Here is a 23,215-nt window from a genome sequence, read left to right on the forward strand (position 1 = left end):
CTCTCCTGAAAACATATATAAAAATTAGTAAAAAAATATTAAAAAATAGCAAAACAATTTTTTTTTATGTTTCGATGTTTTGTATTAAATGTTACAATATATATTACATGTAACAAAAAAAAAAACAATGTTACATAGGGTTTTCGCGGGTTTTCACAACTCAAGTGGGTTTTCATTTTAACCTTACCCTCTATATATATATATATATATATATATATATATATATATATTCCAATTATTGCTTCAACGATTGTGTAACCTATAAAATAATCTTCATTATGTATGCATACTCATACATTTCAACTAGTTAGCTGTTAATAGAATATAAGAAGCAAACTTATATATATCACAACAATTTGAAGCATCATTTCCTTCATTCTCACAATTATTAATTCCATCAAGCAAAAAATGGAAAATGAAGCTATAAACCATAATAATCCCATCAAAACCATAGTAATCTTAGTTCAAGAAAACCGATCGTTTGATCACATGTTAGGGTGGATGAAATCCCTTAATCCAGAAATCGACGGTGTCACCGGAAAAGAATCCAACCCGATATCAACCACCAATCCCCACTCGGGCCGCCTCTTCCAATCCAACGAATCAGGCTACATCCAGCCCAACCCGGGCCACTCATTCCAAGCCATTTATCAGCAGGTGTTCGGTGTGCCATGGTCCGAAGAATCGTCAACTTCTACATTGGCTCCAACCATGGAGGGGTTTGTGGAGCAAGCTGAAAGCGTTGAGGTTGGTTTAGGGAAGGTTGTGATGTCGGGTTATAAGCCGGATGATGTTCCGGTTTATAGAGATTTGGTGAAGGAGTTTGCGGTTTGTGACCGATGGTTCGCTTCGGTTCCGGCATCTACGCAGCCTAATAGGTTATATGTGCATTCGGCCACTTCACATGGTGCAACAAGTAATGATACGTTGAAGTTGATTGAAGGGTTCCCTCAAAAGACCATATTCGAGTCATTGGAAGAAAGTGGCTTCTCTTTTGGGATTTATTATCAATATCCTCCATCAACACTTTTCTATAGGTATAAAATTCTTTTTACTTTGTCTTTTGCATATGTGAAAAATTGGTAACAAGGGTTTAAGTCCCGTAAACAACAATCCTTAGAAAGAAATTCGCTGTTTAAAAAAATTAAAAGTTGTTGATTAGTTTTTTAGACTTAAATTTTTAATGGGTATATAGGCATTGGGCTCATCTAGCTTGAGGGTAGTTTCTTGGACCTGTTTCACAAACAGTGTTATCAACTTATCATCAATTGAATATATGATGAGGACATTAAAGCAACAAGTTTGATGGTTAAAGGTGCTAAGAAATTTTGTAACGAGTTGGATGACATAATAAAATGGGTTGAGTCTCATAGAATTTACCTATCTACATACTATGTTCGCTTTTAAGTTTAATTTCATAAACAAATAATATAAGAGTTTTGATTACTAAAAAACTATTAAAGTAATGATAGAATAACTTTTATTAAAGGATTTTTGGTAAGCTGTAAACGTTTCGTATGCTTTTGAGTCATGTCAAACTTTTTTTTTTAAGCTACCAACTTGTTGAGCCATAGACCAGGTTTTAAGTTTTAATTGATTATGATTAATCTTGCTAGTTACGTTTAGTTGATTATCTGACAGAAATCTTAGAAAACTGAAGCACACAAACAAGTTTCATCAATTTGATCTGGACTTCAAACGACATTGCAAAGAAGGAAAGCTACCAAACTACGTTGTTGTCGAACAAAGGTATTTTGATCTTAAAATTTTGCCAGGAAATGATGACCCCCCTTCTCACGACGTTTCAGAAGGCCAAAAGTTTGTTAAAGAAGTTTATGAAGCATTGAGATCAAGTCCCCAGTGGAACGAAATATTGTTTCTAGTCATATACGATGAACACGGTGGCTTCTATGATCATGTCCCCACCCCTACCGTTGGCGTCCCAAGTCCTGATGATCTCGTGGGACCCACACCGTATAATTTCCAATTCAATCGTCTCGGAGTTAGGGTTCCGGCTATCTTTATCTCTCCTTGGATTGAACGAGGAACCGGTATGCTCCTGACCAAACATATTACGTGATTAGAAAAACATTTAGATGAAAAAAATAAATGAATACACCACCATTTTTGACTTGGAGCAAATAGCCAAATAGCACTAAAATAGATGTACCAAATTCTCTAATAAAACTAATATATTATTGAAAAATATATTTTTCAAAAAATAAAAAAAACAAAGATGTGTAACATAGGTTAAATAAATGTTTTTTTACAAAATATTTATTTTAAATAATATATATATATATATATATATATATATAGGGTTGGGATTTAGTGAAAACTCCTCTTAAAGTGAAAACTTAAAAACTCCTAAAAAACTATTTGTAACTTTTTTTTAATTTTTTTTAAGTTTCTTTTTCCATTATTCTTATATGTTGTTATTGGTTCAAAAAAAAACTTGTCGGTAACGTCGTCGGTATAGTGCGCATGTGTAATAATAGTGTGCATTGCATATATGCAAAAGTGTTTGTATTGCATAGAATACAACACTATTGCACATATTTGATACACACTATTGTATATATGCAATATAAGACTAATACACACATCGAATACACATTAGTACATATGTGTAATGCAACATTAACGCACATGCGCACCACATCGACTTTTATTTTATTATTATTATTTTTTCCATATAATACAACACTACTACACATATACAATACACAAATATTGAATATAAGCAATAAAACACTATTAAACTCAAAAATACATAGTAATACACATGTGTAATACAACGGTATCGCACAGTAATACGTATGTGCATCACAGCGGTTTTTTTTATTATTTTATTTTTTTCGAGTGAAATATAAGAAAATATAAGAATAATGGCTAAAACAGAATTTTGAAATTTTTTTTTAATTTTTAATTAAAAATAATTATTTAGGAGTTTTTAAGTTTTCTATCTAAAGGTGAGTTTTCTCTTGATTCTCTCCCTACACACACACACATATATATATATATATATATATTTATATTGAGGATTAGTGTCAATTGAGACTCTAATATATTTTAAGAACTTTGGGTTAGTGTCATCTAAACCATAGATAATTTGATCGATGGTTCAAAATTTGTGCAATTAAATAAAAAATTTATGAAAAAATAATTAAATAAAAAAGGGTAGTCTAGGGATTAAATTTATTCTCTTTCATAATGTTTCCTATAATTACTCTCTTTCTTGACTCAAATTAACCAACTCTTTTAAATTTGGTTTTCTTTTTACCCTAACCATCTACATAACTACGATTTTTTAGGCCGTTGAATAGAATTTAATTTATATGTGTGGTTCAGATTTCAATTATTATTTCGGTGCTCACGTATTTGAAAGTAATCAATTTGGATAATTCGTTCCATTGTTTTTTTAGTATATCATCAATGCTAATATTATTGGTGGTTCAATGGTTCATGCTAGTTAATTTCATTCGATTGATTCCTTGGTAGATGATGTTAATATTGTTGTTTTCTTGGTAAGTTTAGGGGATATATATAACACATATATAATGATTTAGTTACAGGTGTTGAAATTTACATATACGTAAATAGTTGGGTTACGTAATATTTGTATATGATCAATTGCATATATGTGCATTAATCAAACATGTATGCATTTACTCGAGTTAAAAAATATTTTTTTATCTAAAAGTGATGAACTTGTATGTAAATGCACAAAGTAAGAAATATTTTTTTATCTAAAAGTGATGAACTTGTATGTAAATGCACAAAGTAAAAAATATTTTTTTATCTAAAAGTGATGAACTTGTATGTAAATGCACAGTAATTAGTTTTTAAATAGTTTTGAAGATGCAAATATTTAAACATCCATGTTTGTTTTACCTACACATGCATAAACATCTATGCACATATGTGTAAATGTTGATTTGAATAATGTCTGAATAAATGTTGGTTTCTTATATCTACTTTTTGTTACATGCATATATATGTAAATTGGATAATATGATTGTTTTGAAAATGGATGATGAGAACAAAAATTTACATATTTTTAATTTTTTAATGTGCGTTCATCTTAAATAAATTGATAATCAGTTTAAAAAATTTACACAAGTGTAAATGGTATATCTACTTATATGTATAACACTACAACATCAACATATGCATGTGTAAAAGTAGGATACCATCAATTGATTAATATAACGTGAAAAAAAAGAAAAGAGAAAGAAAAAGAAAAAGAAAAAGAAAAAGAAAAAGAAAAATTGAAGAGAGAAATAATTTGGAGTTTACCAATATGCCCTTTTCATTTAAATTTAAGTATTAAGATTAAAAAATAATGGGTGGTTGAGATTAGTTCCTAGAGTTCTTAAAAGTTTTAGAGTTTTTAAAGGAAGCTTTCTCTAAATATATATTTCTTAAAGATATACTTATAAAAATAAAGAATATGACTTATAGTGTAATTATATATTTAATAGGAGATACGAGATAGGTGTTCAAAATCAAAGTATAGACATCAAAAAAATTTGACATATGATAACCAATATTTAATAGGTGAGTGAAGAAACACTAATCGACCCCGGGTAGATTATGGACAATCTGGGGATTAAGTAATGTTTCCCACGAGGGTTAGGTCCAGCAGAGATGGTTATTCTGATGACCTGCAAAACAGACACCGTAAGCTCGTCACTGAGAAGGGGGGGTTCCTCCTTGTGACCACCCTCCGGCGTGAGAATCAGACTAGATTGCTCTGAATATGTGTATATAAAGAGAGATTGCTAGAGAAGATAAGATACCAGATGATGATACCGTTCCAAGGTGTTGGAGTATTTATAGCCGAAGGTAGGTTTACAAGCAGGTACAACCAACTGTATAATATTCCTGTTCTACCATCTATGGGCTACCAACTGCAGGCTATGTGCGTGCCACGACAAGGGTTGGTGAGTAGGCAGCGGCTAATAGTGACAAACGGTACTAGAGCATGCTCCTCCTCGTACTGTTGTCGGTGAGCTGTCACCCTGTGATTGGTTCATGGGCTGCTTTGGTCAGATCTTGTCTATTTTGTCCATACCTTGGCAGGTATAGTACAAAAGATCTTCCAGAAGCATACGGAATGGCTCATTTGGGCTGGAGTATTCCCGCCTTGCTCATTCCTTCAGGTGACACTGAATTATTGAGAGTTAGTGCCTTGTGCGTGTAGCCTTGCTATTAGTGCGGGTAGCCTTCCCTGATGGCTTGTATCCGCAGCTGCGGGAACAGACGGGGTACTTCACCATTGGGAGGCTTTCCCTGCGGGAACAGCTGGCGTACTGCGCGTAAGGTCTTCATCTCTGAGCATGGTGGGTCCTGTGGAACCAGTTGGTTCTTGCGTAGACGTCTCTCTTCAAGGTGAGTCTTGCGGGTCCAACTGGGCTCTGCTGGGACCTACCTCTTCAAGTCCCCCCAGTCCAATGTTCTTCTCATGAATTGTTAATAAGTGAGGTGAACTTTGGACTTAAGCAAGGGGTTTTGAAAAGGATTTAGTTTTAAGGTTGTCCGTGGGGATTCTTCCCGCGGTTTCCCTAATGTCACGTGCAGAAATTCCCGACTTTTCTGCTTGATCTTTGGGTATGATGCGGGTAGGTGTGTAACCTCCTCGCAAGTCAGGAGCGTTGAGTTTCATTTGTGTAGATTCTCCACGAGGTTTTGGTAGTTTTAAACATAGTGATCAATTATGTTAAAGAACCAATTCCATCCTGGAGCTTCAAACAATCTAGTTCTCAACGTTCCCGCTATGCGGGGATGTTATTTCCCTTTCCACAAGCATGGCCCAGAAGATCCTTGGTTTCAATTCCCTGCGAGTGCTAAGTATGTGAAGGGTTTCGCCTTGACACTGTACCCGCACTCGTCTTATAGTTAGATCTTCCAAGGTATTCTTGGCGTCCATTCCCTGCGGGTGCTAAGTATGTGAAGGGTTTTGCCTTGACACTGTACTCGCACCTGTCTTATAGTTACTTGGTTGCCAAGGTAAGGGGTATAGTCCCGCTTACTTTTGAATCTTTTTGAAATTCGAAGAGTTGGTGAAAGGATAAGAACAGTCCAAACTGTTGAAACGTCATCCGACGGTTTCTTCTGACAGTGTCAGGACGTGCAGGAAGTTATGGCGACGTGACAGTATATGGTCATTCCAGGCGCTTTTTCAGGCGCGTGGGCGCGATTTTTCGGGCGCGTGGGTGCGGATTTTACGGCGCGCGTCCCGTCAACAGCTGTTGCCAGCTTGCTTTTTCCACTTGTCATAGTTTCATTGCACCAGCTCTTTTCTCTCTCCTCCGCATTAAATTCATCGCATTTATTGCGATGAGTATATAAAGGGGGAGAGGGTTCACGGTAATCCACACACTTCTTTCTTCTTATTCTAAGCGATTTCCGGCGAATACTCTTTCTGTCGAGCATTCTTCTGAAATCGTTCTTTACCTCCAAAACATGTCTACTCATGATCCAGAAGCTACTGTCGAGGAGTCTGACTTGTATGTCGAGAACTCGACGTCTACGTCCGATAAGGACGATAAGAGCACTGCCGGCGAATGCCAGTGTGCTCTTCCCATCGAGCTTTACCGGTACATCGTCCGGAAGTTCATGCTCGAGCCGTTCGAGCCTGAGTTTCCGGAGCCACACCAGACGGTGTACGATGCCCCCAAGGGCAAAATAGGGGTATATGCCGCCTTCTTCGTCTATGGGAATCTTAGGTTCCCGTTGACAAAGTTTGTATACCGTGTTCTGGATAGACACGGTGTGCACCTGACGGAGGTACACCCAATGGCGATCGCCAAGATCCGCCATTTTGAGTGGGTGTGCCTCATTCTTGGCGTGGATCCCCACGTCGACCGCCTGATGACCTTCTACTCCTGGAGGTGCATCCAAGGCTGGTACACCCTGGTCACCCGGATCAAGGGTTTGAAGATCTGCGCTACCGAGCGCAGTCTTCGGTCTTGGAAGCGGGAGTTCTTTTACATCTCTGCCCGTGTCGTCCCTATAGCGATGACATTTAAGAACGGGCGAGCTCTCCCCAGCCTTCACGCCTCTAACTACCAGGAGGCGGAATGGTTCTCGAAGATTTCCCGGATCCAGACTCCGGTTTACCGCTTTCCGGAGTCCGAGATGGTGATGCTCGGTATGAGCAGGGTGTGGAAGGATGCTGGGGCGGATGCGCCACAGATTCCCATCGTACTTGAATACGGTTTGAACTTTATCCCTTACGGTATGCTCCGTCTTCTTTGTTTATTTAAGGTTTTTTCTAACCGTTTTTCTTTTTATTTCAGAGGGAAATGACTTGCAGTCCCTCCTGCATCCGCGGGAAGCTGACGGTCCTGCTCGGTTGGGTACTCGTGCTCTTGACGAGAACTAGTTGCCCATCCTCGCGCAGACTGCGGATCGGTTTGTGGAGGCCTACCCGCCAGGCCACGAAATACTGAGCGCCACGCGGCCAGGTAAAAGACTATTTAACCCTCGCCCTCTGAATACTGAAACCTCTGCTGGAATTCCTCTAATCTTGTCATCTTCTGATGAGGAATCCGCAGATGGTCCTTTTCTTGCGCGGAAGAAGAAGGCTGCTGGCGGGAAGGGCAAGGCGAAGGTAGCCTCCACTGCCGACCAGGTGAACCGGTCTGAGTCGGAGACCGAGAGTGAAGAGGCGGCGGGGAACCCTGGTGGTGTTGAGACCACTGCTCTGGAGGTTGAAACGGCTGTCACCTCCGAGCAGCCCAGGACAACGACGGTGACCGGTACGAAGATGCCGGCTCCATCGGGTTCGTCCCCGCCCGTTCGCACCTTCAAGATCAAAAGGACCCGTAAGTATACTTCCTTCATCTTAACTGCATAACTTTCCGCCATTATACTTATATATCTTCTGTGCAGGCGTGGATGCTTCCGCATTCCATGGTGGAGCGGGGAGGAGCACCTCCGGACCCATGACGGTAGGTTTGGTCAACCTACCTGAGGCGATGACCCAGGCGACTGCGCCTGCTTCAGCTGTTGATTCAGTTGCTCACCCGGTTGAGCCAACTGTTCCAACTGTGACGACGTCCCCGCCGGCTGTCAGTGCCATATTCACTGATTCCTTCACTGAGCCGGCGGTGAGTGTTTCTGTGGATTCTTCCACAGCCGCGGCCGCGGGTGTGAGTTCACCTCCGGTGAGTTCACCTCCGTTGGTTTCTACCACGGCGGCTTCCGCTATGCCTCCTCCTGCGCCGGCGACTACGGCCGGTCCTTCAGGAATGTCCGGTGTTGGGGCGTCAAGCCAATCTCTGCCTCCTTCCCATCTGCCTGACCTCTTGGATGGATATCCGTTAGGTTCGGGTGATGGGTTTGGCGGCTACAGGCCTGTCGTCGACCCTACAGGTGCGTAGGGTTATTTTGGCCTTTTATTATTTTATTTTATATATTTTTTTATATCATCTTTTCCTAACTGCTTTTTGCTTTTGCAGTGTCGGATTCCAATGAAGTGTATGTTCCACGATGGAACATCCGCCGAGGAACAACCCTTCGGACGCCTGTGGAATGCGTCGAGTGGGCGCGCCACGCCCCCCCAAGGGGGGCGCTGGGGGAAGCAATGTCAAGCTACCAGGAGGGTAGGTTGACAAATGAGCTCCGCATTCTCGTAGCCCGGATGCAGCCGCGCGTCGAGCTGCTTTGTCGTGAAAACGACAAGTTAAAGGCAGCTCGTATCCAAGAAGTAGCTCAGGCGCGGGCTGTCCGGGAGGAGAACAGGAGGCTCTCCGCCGTTGCTGCGGAAAAGGAGAAGGCCTTCAAGGCCCTTGAGGTTGAAGTTCAGGCTCGTCTCGAGCCCCGTTCCAAGGCCGCCCAAGCTGTTAATGAACAGCTTCGGTTGGCTAAGGAAACTGCACGAAACGCAACCGAGAGGGCCACCAAGGCTGAAGCTGCTGCTGAGCCTCTACGCATCGAGAATGAGGAACTTAAAGCCAAATTAGAGAGGCTCCAGCAGGCTCATGATGCCTTGGCCATGGAAGATGCCAAGAAGCTCCAAGAGATCTTGGACCAGAGGGGGGTGCTTGACCACACTGAGCGTAAGCTAAAGGGCGTCGAAGAGGCTGCAGCCAAAGATGTGTTGCTTGCCAACCTTACAAAGAACGAAGCCGAACGCGCCCGTAATGAAGCTCAAGCTGCCCTCCAGGAGGCTCTGGTTACCAAGGAATGGCTCCTCCGAGAAGCGTTGTCTCAGGTATGCGCAGTTTCACAATTTCTTTACGCTTTTCCTTAGAAGAGTTTTTGATATACTTCTGTTTTTTAGGTTGTGCATCGGGTGTTCACGAACACATCATATGACGATGCGATGAGCGCAGCCCTCAACGCTTCTCATGAGGATGGGGAAAAGGCCGGCTTCCTGCTTGGTCTAGGGTTTGTTAAACAAGGCATTCCGCCTTCCAACTTCCCTCTTTACAATGTGGATACTGAAGTTGCGTATGACCAAGCAGTGAATCAGTACGCCGCCTTCCCGCATCCGGTGGTGGAGAAGGTAAACGAGATTGCTGCTGCTGATGATGGGCTAGCTATCCTCAAAGCTTTCCTTGAACCGCCACACTCTACTGATGGTGCGGGTCCAAGTGGAAGTGATCCTGAAGCTTGATACTTTAGATCCCTTTCCACCATTAGAGTAGATTTTTTGTTTGTATTCTAATCTTGTATGCGGGTATGTACCCAGCAATTCTTGTAATGTTTGAATGTTGATGGAATAAAGATTATTTGTTAATGCCTTGCCTTGTTTATTTCGCGCATATTTTGTTTTAACTTAGCAATTTCTTGAGTACTTAGATAAGTTAACTTTTCAACGTGGCAGATAATAAGTTAAAGTTTTGCTTCCTCTTTCGTGATTGCGCGGATAAGACCGTCACTTTCACTTAGTAGGATGGCTAAACTTTACCTATATCTGACCTGCGTGGAAGTTTTCCTCATCTTTCCCTTTGAAATTTTCTAAGTGTTTTGAATAAGTTAACCTTTCGACGCGCGGTTGCCAATAGGTTAATGTTCAGTTTCCTCTCATGATTGTGCGGGTAGGACCGTCACTTTCATTCATTGGGATGACCAAACTTCACCTATAGCTGACCTGCGTGAAGGTTTTCCTTATCTTTTCCTTAGAAATTTTCACCGTTTTATGTGTTTATGCGGGTTTTGCCGCCTTCCACACGCAACGACTTACTTCTTCCCCTATTTATGCGGTGAATACCGGCATATCAGTGTGGGAAGTTCATAAGTATAAAGGTAAGGCTATCAACACAATGTGATAAAGGAGAATCATTTCCATTAGAAGTGGCTATAGGCCTTTTCTTTACAAGTTTGGAATTGATCTACATGTAACATTTGCGTAATTGAGCTCCGTTCCATGTTCTTGGGATAGGAGTGCCATCGAGCCTTTCGAGCCGGTATGCGCCTTTTCCCAAAACTTCTTTGATAATGTACAGTCCTTCCCAGACCCGTGCCAGTTTTCCTGGGCGCTCTTGGTTTGAAGCCTCGTTGTTACGCAATATGTAGTCTCCTACATTGAAGTTGCAGAGTTTTACCCGCGTGTTGTAGTACTTTTGCATTTGTCGCTTGTAGTTTTCTTCACGCGCTGCGGCTAAGTCTCTGCGTTCCTCGGTTAGCATAAGGTCTAACCGTCTTTCCGCATCATTGTCTTCTGGCTGAATCAAGACCCTTGGTGAGGGTAAACCAATTTCGACGGGGACCATGGCTTCAGTGCCATAAGTGAGGCTGAACGGGGTTTCTCCCGTACTAGCCTTTTTCAGCGTTCTGTTTGCCCAAAGGACGTGTGGAACTTCGTCTACCCAGCCGGATCTGTGTTCCAGGAGTCTTTTCTTTATGCCTTCGACGATGCTTTTATTTGCTCTTTCCACCTCACCGTTACCTTGCGGGTGTGCCACTGAGGTAAAGGTGTGGGTGATTTGAAGTTCTTCCAGCCACTTTTGTAGCTTCTTGTCAGCAAAGTTGGTGCCGTTATCACTCACCAAAGTCTGTGGAAGTCCAAAACGACAAATAATAAATTCCCAGATAAATTTTTAATATGTTTTGCGGTTGTTTGGGCTAAGGGTTTTGCTTCTATCCACTTGGTGAAGTAGTCGATGGCTACCACTAGAAATTGAACGTTTCCTGCTGCTGTGGGAAATGGGCCTGTCACATCGATGGCCCACTTCTGAAATGGCCATGAAGAGGTGACTGGAACAAGTTCATTCTTCGGGCGATGCGTGTTGGGCGCGTAGAGCTGGCAAGACCTACACTTTCGAATGTATGCCAGCGCATCCATATGCATCCCCGGCCAAAAGTATCCCGCGTTGTTTAGCTTAGCTACAACAGCGCGTGGACCTGCGTGTACTCCACAGATGCCTTCGTGTACTTCCCTTAGGAGGTAGTCAGCATCTTGGTTGTCCACGCATCTTAAGAGTGGACCAAGAAAGTTACGTCTATAAAGGATGTCATCGATGAGTTGATAATTTAGCGCTTTACAACGTATTTTTCTTGCCTGTGTTTTTGACTCTGGTAGTATGCCCGCTGCAAGGTAATTTATTATCGGTGTTATCCACGTTTCTGTGCCGGTTTGGATGACACAAATTTCCTTGTGCGGGACTGATGGTGCTTCAAGGAGTTCAATGCGGATGTCCTTTCCCAAATGGGTGAAGGCTAATGATGCAAGCTTGCTTAACGCATCCGCAGATTTGTTTTCGCTACGCTTGACGTGTATGACTTTACAATCATTAAAATCACGCATAAGGGTTTTTGCTTGTGCGAGGTACAGGGCCATTGTGTCGTTTACGGCCGTGTACGTCCCGTTTATTTGGTTGGCTACTAACATGGAATCCACGTGGGCTTCCAAGTTTTTCACTCCCATCTTACGCGCAATTCTCAGCCCGGCCAAGAATGCTTCATACTCCGCTTCGTTATTCGTACTTGGAAAATCCAGTCGAATAGCGTAAGTGTATTCTTGGCCTGCTGGGTTGGTTAGTTTCAACCCTGCGCCTGAACCCTCGTTGCTGGCTGCTCCATCAGTGTAGAGTCGCCAGACATCATTAATGTCCTGTGCTGGGGGAGTTGAGCCTCCTCTTGGCACTCTTTCTCCCGCGAAGCGGGGACTTCTGCAATAAAGTCGGCCAGGACCTGGCCTTTTATAGCTGGTCTTGGCTTGTACTTTATCGCATATTCCCCCAACTCAATTGCCCATTTGGCTAGACGTCCCGATAACTCGGGTTTGCCTAGAACGTTTGCGAGTTTGAAGTTGGTGAGAATGGTGATTGGGTGACCCTGGAAATATCGTCTTAGTCTGCGTGAAGCCTGTACAAGTGCTAAGACTAATTTTTCCAGAGTAGAGTACCGGGTTTCTACGTCTGTTAGGACACGGCTAACATAGTAGATTGGCATCTGGATGCCTTTTCGCTCGACTCGCAGGACAGCCCCGGTTGCTCTATCTGTGGCGGAGAGGTATAGGATTAATTCCTCCCCCGCTTCTGGTGCTGTGAGCGTTGGGAGTTCGATCAAACGTGACCGAATTTCCTGAAAAGCTGCTTCCGCTTCTGGTGTCCAGCGGAAGTGCGTTTTCTTTAAACAGTTTCTCAGCGTTGACACGAATGGGAACGACCTATCCGCATGGTTTGACAAAAAGCGGTTAAGTGCGACTAGGCGTCCATTCAGTGTCTGAGCTTGCTTGATGGTAGTAGGTGATTCCATTTTGATAATGGCTTCGACATTTTCAGGGTTCGCTCTGAAGCCATCTTTAATAACAACGACTCCCAAGAACTTCCCTTCTTCCATCCCAAAGGAACACTTGCTCGGGTTGAGCTTCATGTTTATCTTTCTGAGCGTGTTGAAAGTTTCTTCGATGTCTTTCAACATCCCTTCTGGCTCAAGGCTTTTGATGACCGAATCATCCATGTAGACTTCCAAGTTTCTCCCAATTTGGGCATGAAACTCTTTGTCCATCAGGCGTTGGTATGTGGACCCTGCATTCTTAAGTCCGAATGGCATCATTTGATAACAAAATGTGCCATCGGGCGTCTGAAATGCTGTTTTGTCCTGATCATCTACAGCCATGTGGATTTGATGGTACCCCTTATATGCGTCAAGGAAGCATTTTAGGCGAAACGGTGCTAATGAATCCACTTTGAGGTCAATTTCGGGTAACGGGTAACAATCCTTGGGGCATGCTTTGTTTAAATCTTTGAAATCTATGCACATGCGCCATTGTTTGTTAGCCTTCGGTACCATAACGGGATTTGCAACCCATGTTTGATATCTACTAACGCGTACGATGCCCGCGTCAAGGAGTTCCTTGACTTGGGTTCTAAACGCGTTAGCTTGTTCCGCCCCCATTACTCTGCGCTTTTGTATGACTGGCGTAAAAGCCGGGTCACACTTGAGCTTATGCTCTACCTTACTTCGAGGTACACCAGTCATGTCAGCTGGTGTCCACGCAAAGACGTCAGCGTTTTTCTGTAGTAAGCGTTTGAGCAAGGTGCGCGTAGGATCAGTGATTGTTGGGCCAATTGTAACAGCCTGGTCAGGGTATTTGCCATTGAGGGCCCATTTTTCTAGTTCGGTGATGGTTGGTTTAGCCATCTTTGGTTTGGGTTTAGATGAGACGGATGCGATGCATACCTGGGGGATACCGGTGATCATCGCTACACCCTCAGCAGTTGGCCATCCCATCATGCCGTGGACTGAAGATACCACAGCGTTGAATCTTGCCATCCCGTCTCTCCCGAAGAGAATGTCGTATGTGTGATGTGGCTTCCTCATTACGACGAAGTCCACGTCTTCTGTGCGGGAGTATTTCCCGTCCATGAGAATGACGGGGAAAGATAGGATACCCAGGGGGTGTTTGTGCTGCCGTCGAACCCTTCCATTGAGGCGCAAACCGTTTCCAGGCGTTCTTTGTCTTCGTCGTCTAGCTTGTCGAAGAACTGCCTGTACATAACCGTTGACGAGGCGCCGTTGTCAGCAAGAGTGCGGGAAGTTATATAATGCCCCAGCTGGCTTTTGATGACGATAGGGCCTTCCTTGCTGGGTCCTCCCGGCACTCGCGGGAAGCGCACCTCAGCTTCCTTCCATGCGCATGGTTCTGTCGTTCGTCTTTTTCTTCCTCTGATGTTGCCATGAACCATGTGGATGCTGATGTCAACGGGCTTTCGTCCGTTGCCTCTATACCGGTTATCATTCCTTCCTCCATTCTTGATTGATTCCACAAGGTGTGCAAGTCTTCCATCCTTGACGAATGTTTCAACAATATCCTTCAAGGATGTACACTCCTCCGTACTGTGACCCTTTGTTCCGTGGAAGTCACAGGATTTGCTCTGATCCGCATTCGGTCGCTGCCGGATCATTGGAGCTTTTGGCCATGGGAGTTTTTCGGTGGCAAATATCTCCGTGACGCTTTTGGTGAGTGGCGTCCACCGGTGTTTTCGGCTTGAAGGGTGCGTGTTATCCCTTCCGCCAACAAGAGGGCGAGAGCTGGATGAGGTATCAAAGTTTACCCTTGACTGCCAAATACCTAGCTTCCTCTTTTTGTTCTGCCGGGCGATCCGATCATTGTTTTCTCTGGTCCTCTGCGTGTAGAGGTGTGTACTCTGGGGAAGATCCTACCCAGTTGCTTCTCCGTCTCGGCAAAGCGCTTGGCCGCCGTCATGATGGCATCCCATGTGGATGGCATGCCGTCCTTACCCGTCAACGTGCGGATAAGCTCTGGGTATTCGGCGCCCTGGATGAAAGCGGCGCGAACAAGATCTTCACTTATGTTGCCCAGACTCAGCTTTTTGGAGTTGAAGCGAGTGATGAAGTCTAGTAAAGATTCATCCTCCTCTCTAACGCAGTTGAGGATCGTCCACTGTTCTTCAGTATATTTCCTCTGTTGACTGAAGTGTTGGCTGAACTTGTGCTGAAAGTCCGCCCAATCATAGATGTGGTGGACCGGTAAACGATCGAACCACGCCCTGGCCGCTCCCACCAGCGTAATCTGGAACATATAACACCACGTGGGTTCCGTCCAGTTGTTGACGGTTGCCCCCGCTATGAATCTGTTCAAGTGATCGTCCGGGTCGGATATACCGTCATAAGTGCCGATGTTGGACATCTGTTTGGCACTTCTCGGGGCGATTGCTTCCGCAATGTCCCTTGCAAACTTGGACGTTCCCGCATTTGCGGCAGTTGGTCTAAAGGTTTTGGAGAAGTCACGTGGGTTTCCTCCCGCGTTCCTTGGTTTGAAGGTTTCTCCAAAATTCCTTCTTGGTTGGAAGTCTGTTTCCTTACGCTTCCCTTTCGCCCTGTGGCGAGGGTTTGCGTCGGTGTCGGATTCCTCCCGATCATCGTCCGAGTACTCGCACTCACTGTTCATGTTGAGCTGTTGTCGAGTGCTTCCGAATTCGTCAGCCTGTTGGAGTGAACGCAAGCGTTCATCCAACTCAGCTTGGAATTCCTTCTGACGTGCTTCGGCCCACGCCTTAACTTGATCGAGTGTTTAGCGAGGGAGCCTCGCCTGTTTCTCCAACTGGGCATCAGTGAACCCCAGTGAAATATTGTTTACTGCACTTGCCCCGGCTTGGGTAACCGGGGTAGTGTTCGTAAAATTTGTGTAACCGCCGGTGTTCCCCCCAGTAGCTGGGGTTGTGGTTACCGGGGTTTCTTGGTCACTTACTGGCATTGGGACCGGAGTAACGTTAACCATTTTTTCAGAAGTTTTGGAAAAACTGAGAATTAGTTCTAGCTTTTATGCACGGATGGCGCCAATGAAGAAACACTAATCGACCCCGGGCAGATTATGGACAATCTGGGGATTAAGTAATGTTTCCCACGAGGGTTAGGTCCAGCAGAGATGGTTATTCTGATGACCTGCAAAACAGACACCGTAAGCTCGTCACTGAGAAGGGGGGGGGGGGGTTCCTCCTTGTGACCACCCTCCGGCGTGAGAATCAGACTAGATTGCTCTGAATATGTGTATATAAAGAGAGATTGCTAGAGAAGATAAGATACCAGATGATGATACCATTCCAAGGTGTTGGAGTATTTATAGCCGAGTGTAGGTTTCCAAGCAGGTACAGCCAACTGTATAATATTCCTGTTCTACCAACTATGGGCTGCGCACGTGCCATGCTGGTTGGTGGGTAGGCAGCGGCTGATAGTGACAAGGCCGGCTGTGTACTGTTCCCTTTCCACCAACTGCAGGCTATGTGCGTGCCACGACAAGGGTTGGTGAGTAGGCAGCGGCTAATAGTGACAAACAGTACTAGAGCATGCTCCTCCTCGTACTGTTGTCGGTGAGCTGTCACCCTGTGATTGGTTCATGGGCTGCTTTGGTCAGATCTTGTCTATTTTGTCCATACCTTGGCAGGTATAGTACAAAAGATCTTCCAGAAGCATACGGACTGGCTCATTTGGGCGGGAGTATTCCCGCCTTGCTCATTTCTTCAGGTGACACTGAATTATTGAGAGTTAGTGCCTTGTGCTTGTAGCCTTGCTATTAGTGCGGGTAGCCTTCCCTGATGGCTTGTATCCGCAGCTGCGGGAACAGGCGGGGTACTTCACCATTGGGAGGCTTTCCCTGCGGGAACAGCTAGCGTACTGCGCGTAAGGTCTTAATCTTTGAGCATGGTGGGTCCTGCGGAACCAGTTGGTCCTTGCGTAGACATCCCTCTTTAAGGTGAGTCTTGCGGGTCCAACTGGGCTCTGCTGGGACCTACCTCTTCAGTGAGAGAGGCGACAAAACCAACTTTTTGATGACGTATAAATCTTATTCGCAACCCCCCTACCCCCGTTTTTTTAATTTATTATCTATGAAATCGAATAGAATATTGAAGATTAGTGAAACATTATAAGATGTATTCTTTTAAAATTTAACAAGGTATTGTCAAATTTGGTAGGTATTTGCAAATTTGGCAAGTAATGCAAAATATTCGTAAATGTTCAATTATTGGGTTATGGGTTTTACACTAAAAAAGAGGAAACATTTGGAATTTACTAAATTAGGTAAAAAATTTTGGTGACTAAATCGGAACCCTAATTGATGAAATGATGGCTTGAAAGCCCCCGTATGGTGATTTGACACATAATCCGGCTTGTTATATCTCTAAGTAGAGGTGGTCAAAAAAACCGGTCTTCGAACCGGTTTGCCGGTTTAAACCGGAAACCGGTTTTTAAGAAAACCGGTTTTTTGTAAACCGGTTTGACCGGTTTACAAACCGGCGGTTTATATATCGGTTACACAATTTGGAGCCAAAACCGGTTTTATAACCGGTTATAAAAAAAACCGGTTTTTTTTAATAACCGGTTATTAAAAAATCGGTTTTTTTAATAACCGGTTATTAAAAAAACCGGTTAACCGGTTTTTTTATAAACCGGTTTTGACCGTTATAAAAAAACCGGTTAACCGGTTAAAAACCGGTTTTTTCCCGTTGAGTAACGGCCATATAGCCTTTTTTTTTATTTTTTGACCGTTTTTTTCCCCCCATTTTACCCCCCACAAACATCTATATATAGCTTAGGTTGGGTATTGGTTAGATCACACTCGATTATACAACTCCAAACGCTCTAAACGTTTATTACATACGCGATTATTTTGTTATCTCACGCTCAATTATACCACATTACCACTCCATACGCTCTTATTTCGTAGTCGATTATCATGGCCTCCCAAAGTGCTGCTTCATCCGTCAACATGGGTGCCTCGAACACGGGAGAAACGGTCGTTCGGGTCACCCCCACGAAACGAAACCAAGATGTTTGGCAACATTTCGACCTATGCGAAATGTCTAACGGTAGCCAAAAAGCTTGATGCAAACATTGTTTGAAGTTTTATGGCAAAGATGCAAACTCCTCTTTAAAAGCGCATGTAGAAAGGCCCTTTTGCAAGGCCTTGAAGGACGAATCGGGAAGTAGTTCGCAGCCGGAGATGACGAATCAAGGAACGGTGTTTACGTACGACCTTGAAGCGGTACGTCAACAGTTTTCAAACTTTGTGATTCAAAATACACTTCCTTTCAACCACTTCGACAACCCTCAATTCACGGAGATGATGCAAAAGTATGTTCAACCACGCTACCAACACGTAAGTCGTTCGACCCTTAGAAGAGATTGTCTTAAAGCTTGGAAAAACGCTAAATCCGAACTAATTTCATACTTTTCAAACTTACAAACTGGTGTAAACTTAACAACGGATGTGTGGTCGGTACCTAATGGTTCGTCCGACTCATACATTTGTGTGACGGCTCATTGGGTTGACCCCGAGTCGTGGCAAATGATGAAACGAACCGTTGCGTTTCAATTGTTTGATTACCTGCACACGGGTAGAAATATTTTTAAACTCTTGGATAAAGTCATTCGACAATACAAGATTGAACATAAAATCTTTTCAATTTCGTTTGATAACGCGTCCAACAATACGGCCGCGGCTGGCCATTTAAAATTAAAGTATAAACCTATTTGTGATGGAGCGTTTTTTCATAGCCGATGCATTGCACATATTATCAACTTAGCCGTGCAAGATGGGTTAAACGTGATCGAAACGCAAAGAAACAATTTTAAAAGAATGTTACGAGATGTTTTTAGCAACAATAAAACGTTTTCAAGATACAAAAAATTTTGTGATGAAGCTAATTGTCAATGGTTGGGGCCCAATTGGGATTGTCCAACAAGATGGAACTCGACTTGTGATATGTTTGAGAAAGCCATCCAACAAAAAGAATCACTAATTGCGTTTCATCAAATAATGTCAAGTAGGGGTAAATGTGCACCGTACGATCCTAGAAACTGGTTATTGATTGAGATCGTTACGGAGGTCCTTCAAATTTTTAAATCTTACACAACTAGTTTATCCGGGGTTTACTATCCAACAAGCCCCATTGCTTTACCAAAAATTGCTGTCATGTGCACAAAGTTGAGTGAACTTCATTGTAAGGGTGCACCTTATTTTGATATGGGTGTAAAAATGAAAGAAAAATTTAGAAAATATTTTCAACAACTACCCGCTGTTTTGACATGTGCTGCTGCGTTAAACCCTTGCATAAATGTTGGTAGTGTTGAAGCTTTAATAGAAAAAATTTGTGATGAGCTAGAGTTAAACGACGATCAAAACCCCTATTATAACCAAACTTTAAAGAATGCTTTCAACACCACCTTGTCTAACATGTATGATGTTTACCTTACAAAATACGGGTCGTCTTCCCAAATTCATGACTCGTTAAGAGCTGTTGCCCAATCCCAATCCCAAACCGACCTTGAAATGGGGATGTACTACATGATTTGGGAAGACGCCGGTAAACGTCAAAAGGTAAACACCCCAAGCAGTGAACTTGGAAGGTATGGTGGTACCAACTTTGTGAAACACATGACTCCAGATGAATTTAGAAGTCTTGATTTGCTGGCTTGGTGGAGAGGTAAGGAGGATGAGTTTCCGATCCTCGCCGCCATGGCCAAAGATTTACTAACTGTGACATCTGCCCGATCCGACCCGACCCAGGTACCCGTTTTCGAATCCGATTCTTTTTATGATTTAAAATTTGTTTATTAATCTTTGTAAATTTAACATTAAATAAATTATATATATATTTTTATATTACCTACTAATAATAATAATTTCCTTGTCGCCGTCCCGCCTTTTTCTCTTTCTTGTCGCAATCTCGCCTTTTTCTCTCTTGTCGCCGTCCCGCCCCTCTGCTTAACCCTTGAGCCTGAAACCCCTTTTTCTCTTAACTCTTTGCTTGTCCTTTGGTTCTTCCCGCCTAAGGATGTCTGCGCAGCTCCACGCGCCAGACTCCTTACAAGGAAACCTGCGTGAAGACCGGCTGTTCCTGCGATACGCGAGACGAATTCTTCTCGCAGCGCGCTAAGAACGGTAGTTCTTCCCGCGACGCGCTAAGGATTGTAGTTCTTCCCGCGGCGCGCTAAGAATTGTAGTTCTTCTCGCAGCGCGCTAAGAATTGTAGTTCTTCCCGCGGCGCGCTAAGAATGGTAGTTCTTCCCGCGACGCGCTAAGAATGGTAGTTCTTCTCGCAGCGCGCTAAGGATTTAAGTTCTTCCCGCGACGCGCTAAGGTTTGTTCTGTCTGCCTTCGCCCTCGCGCGTGCGCTCGAATCTTCTCGCGCTAGACCTTAAGTCTTTTCTTCTGTTTAGGTCAGCCTGTACTCTTTTGATATCTTATCTTTTGTTTGAGCACTTTAGGTCAGTTCCGACATCTGTCCGAAAAGCCACTTTCGGCGCAGCATGCGCACCAATCCTATTGGTTGACAGATAAAGTGACTGACATAATCTTTTGAAATCTTCTTTTGCATGCCTTGAACAGTGTTTTATCTGACTCCTCCCATGCTTTATTCTGTAACCTGTCAGCCCTTTTTCCTGTTCCCCTGCTGCCATATCTTTTAATATCTTTTGCTTTTGTTTTCTTATGCTTTTGATATCTTTTGCTTGATTTGTTAAGATCTTTTCCTCTTTTCTAGGGATTGTGTCCCCTAGGGTTTGCCTATAAATATAGCTATTTTCTTAACACTTCACACACACTACACTTAATCTCTCCCCAAATCTTCCTTTGCTCTCTGCCCTAATTCCTCAGCCGCCTCCACTCTCTTTGCCTCCGTCTTCTCTTCTGTTCTGCCCAGATCTCGGTAAAAATATATATTTTGTTTAAGTAACTTACATATATTCAAGACATAAAACAAATCATTAAACCAATAATCTCTATTTATAGGTTAACTTGTGCTTGTTTAAAAGTTGGTTCTTGCATTATCTTTCAACACACCTTTTTCAGGTGAGTAATCTCGTACCTAATCCCTTTTTATTTTTAATGTTTTGGGATGTTCATGTGTTCGTACAAACTTGAGTCTTAAACTTGTTTATAAACTTTTGTCGCGCAAAACCCCATGTGTTATGGACGTAGACTTGGCTGTTTATTTGTATGTGTGGATCATTAACCGTCTTATCGGCCTATTCCGCAGTTTTCATGGATCCATTAGATGAACACGGGAGAACTATCGTTTATGATTTCTCTTTTGTTTACACTTGCACAGTTTTCTTGTTTTTGTGCTCAATTGGGAGCACGGATTGAACTATGAGCTATGATCTAAGGCTTGATCACAATCTGATTACACCCTTGTTGAACACCAGTTATACACATGATGCGCGCAGATATTGTTATCTATCTATATGTATTAAACTTGATTTCTCACCGACACGCAAGTGTTGACGTTTTATTTTAACACATGTTCAGGTTTGCTGTAGCTGTTTCTGGAAGCTTGAGGACACATAGGATGTTTTCTTTTCTTTTGGACCTAGTTTAAAATGTAACAAGACAAGTTTATGTTATTTGAATATTTTGATTTATGTTATGATTTATGTTACTTTACAAATTGTGTTGCGCGTGCGCGGTAAATGTATTTATTAAATATTGACACCCAAATAGTGTCACGAGTAATGAAACAATACGTGGCGCCCCGATGTATAATCCGCCATCGGTCGGGGTGTTACACTAACGGTCCAAGCTTCCACGGTAGCTTCGGAGTCTGCTTTTTCTGTTTCTGGCAGGGTTATATCGATTAGGAGGACTCGACTCACTCCACCAGCTGTAGAGATGTCTATTTGCTACAAGGATTACTTGGACTCTTTAGATAGGGCACAACATCAACGCTCACTCGAGGGGGAAATGGACTATGAGGCGGGCTTGTATGAAGACGAGGTCAATCAAGGACACACTCAACCAATGACCGATGAAGAAGCCGCGTACGACGATTACCTAAGGAATAGCTCGGGATCGGGTAGCGAGGAAAATAATGAGTAAGAAACAGCAAGTTGTTAATGTAATCGTGTCTAAGCATTCTTTAATGTTTGTATTTTTGAGTTACGAATATGCGATAACGATTTAATGTTTGTATTTTTAATGTAAAAGCTATAAATGAAAGTTATGTGTTTTTAATCTTCCAAGCAAAGAACCCTAACAACGAAAGCAAATAATGGAGTCAGTCCGTTTTGCCTTGTAGTTACCGGTTTGCCTTGTAGTTACCGGTTTGTTTATACTGTGAAAAAATAATGGTTATTTAAAAAAAAAAAAAAAAAAAAAAAACCGGTTAACCGGTTAGACCGGTTATTAAAAAACCGGTTAATAAAAAAACCGGTTTATTAACCGGTTCTAACCGGTTCCTAAACCGGTCCTAACCGGTTTGACCGGTTATGGTTTTCATACACAAAAACCGGTTATTAACCGGTCCGGTTATTAACCGAACCGGTTTTTTTCCTGGACGAAAAAAACCGGTCCGGTTAATAACTGAACCGGTTTTTTTAAAAAAACCGATTTGTGCACCTCTATCTCTAAGCCTTCCCCCGTTGTTTATAGGCCCTATAACTTAACTCATAACCCAATTTAATCTCTTTTATTTTGAGCCCTTTCTACTTGTTTTCGTTGTCTAGCTGGTACAATTAGGAGTTGGCTAACTCTCTGATCGTATTATATTTAAATTAAACACTTAGTTAGTTGATACATATGTTTTTGTTTGAATCGTGCTTAGTACTACATGAGCCATCTGGACCATTCCCGACATCTCAATACGAACATTCGTCCATTCCTGCGACCGTGAAAAAGGTTTTTGGTTTGAAAGAGTTTTTGACAAAGCGCGACGAGTGGGCAGGCACTTTCGAAGGGGTTCTCACTAGAACCACTCCAAGAACAGATTGTCCAGGTATATTAATCATTGGTTCCAACGGACCAACTTGTCCAGGTCTATTATTATTCTTCATAGTAATTGTTCTTTCTTTGATATCTTATGCAAATAGTTACATTACCGGAGCCAGAGAAAATGAGACCTGATGAAGCAAACGAGGATGCGAAAATAACAGAATTTCAAGAGGAATTGGTACAGTTGGGTGCTGTATTAAAAGGGGACCACAAAGAGAGTGATTATCCTGACAAGTTAGTAGAAAACATGAAGGTTAATGAAGCGGTCAAATATGTTAATGTCGCATACAAGAAGTTTTGTGACAACTGTGAGAAGGCCAAAAACAAGGGAAAAGATGACTCGTACATTGTTTGTGATGGAGAAGAATTGCCAAGTCGAGAAACCTCGGAAACCTTTGCAAATAAATTGTTTTCATGTTTTATTTGTGGCAATTGAACCATATGCAATGTCTTTATTTTCGGATTGATCGATGCGGATCGATAGATGCTTATTTATTGTGGTTTATTTGTTGATAAATAAGAAAT

General features: G+C 42.8%; 1 protein-coding gene across 1 annotated transcript; it reads left to right on the forward strand.

The window, feature by feature from the left end:
- The first annotated feature begins 408 nt into the window (after positions 1 to 408).
- Positions 409 to 23,215, forward strand: LOC143571178 (non-specific phospholipase C3-like). The gene is made up of 4 exons (XM_077056670.1): positions 409 to 1,037; positions 1,642 to 2,051; positions 22,524 to 22,694; positions 22,789 to 23,215. Exons 1-4 carry the CDS (start codon positions 409 to 411, stop codon positions 23,124 to 23,126), a joined length of 1,548 nt encoding a protein of 515 aa, XP_076912785.1. The 3' UTR covers positions 23,127 to 23,215.

The sequence above is a fragment of the Bidens hawaiensis genome, unplaced genomic scaffold (assembly GCF_021521415.1).
Source record: "Bidens hawaiensis isolate Kalapana, Puna unplaced genomic scaffold, B.hawaiensis_p1.1 tig00025206_1, whole genome shotgun sequence".
In the NCBI taxonomy this organism is placed as follows: Eukaryota; Viridiplantae; Streptophyta; class Magnoliopsida; order Asterales; family Asteraceae; genus Bidens; species Bidens hawaiensis.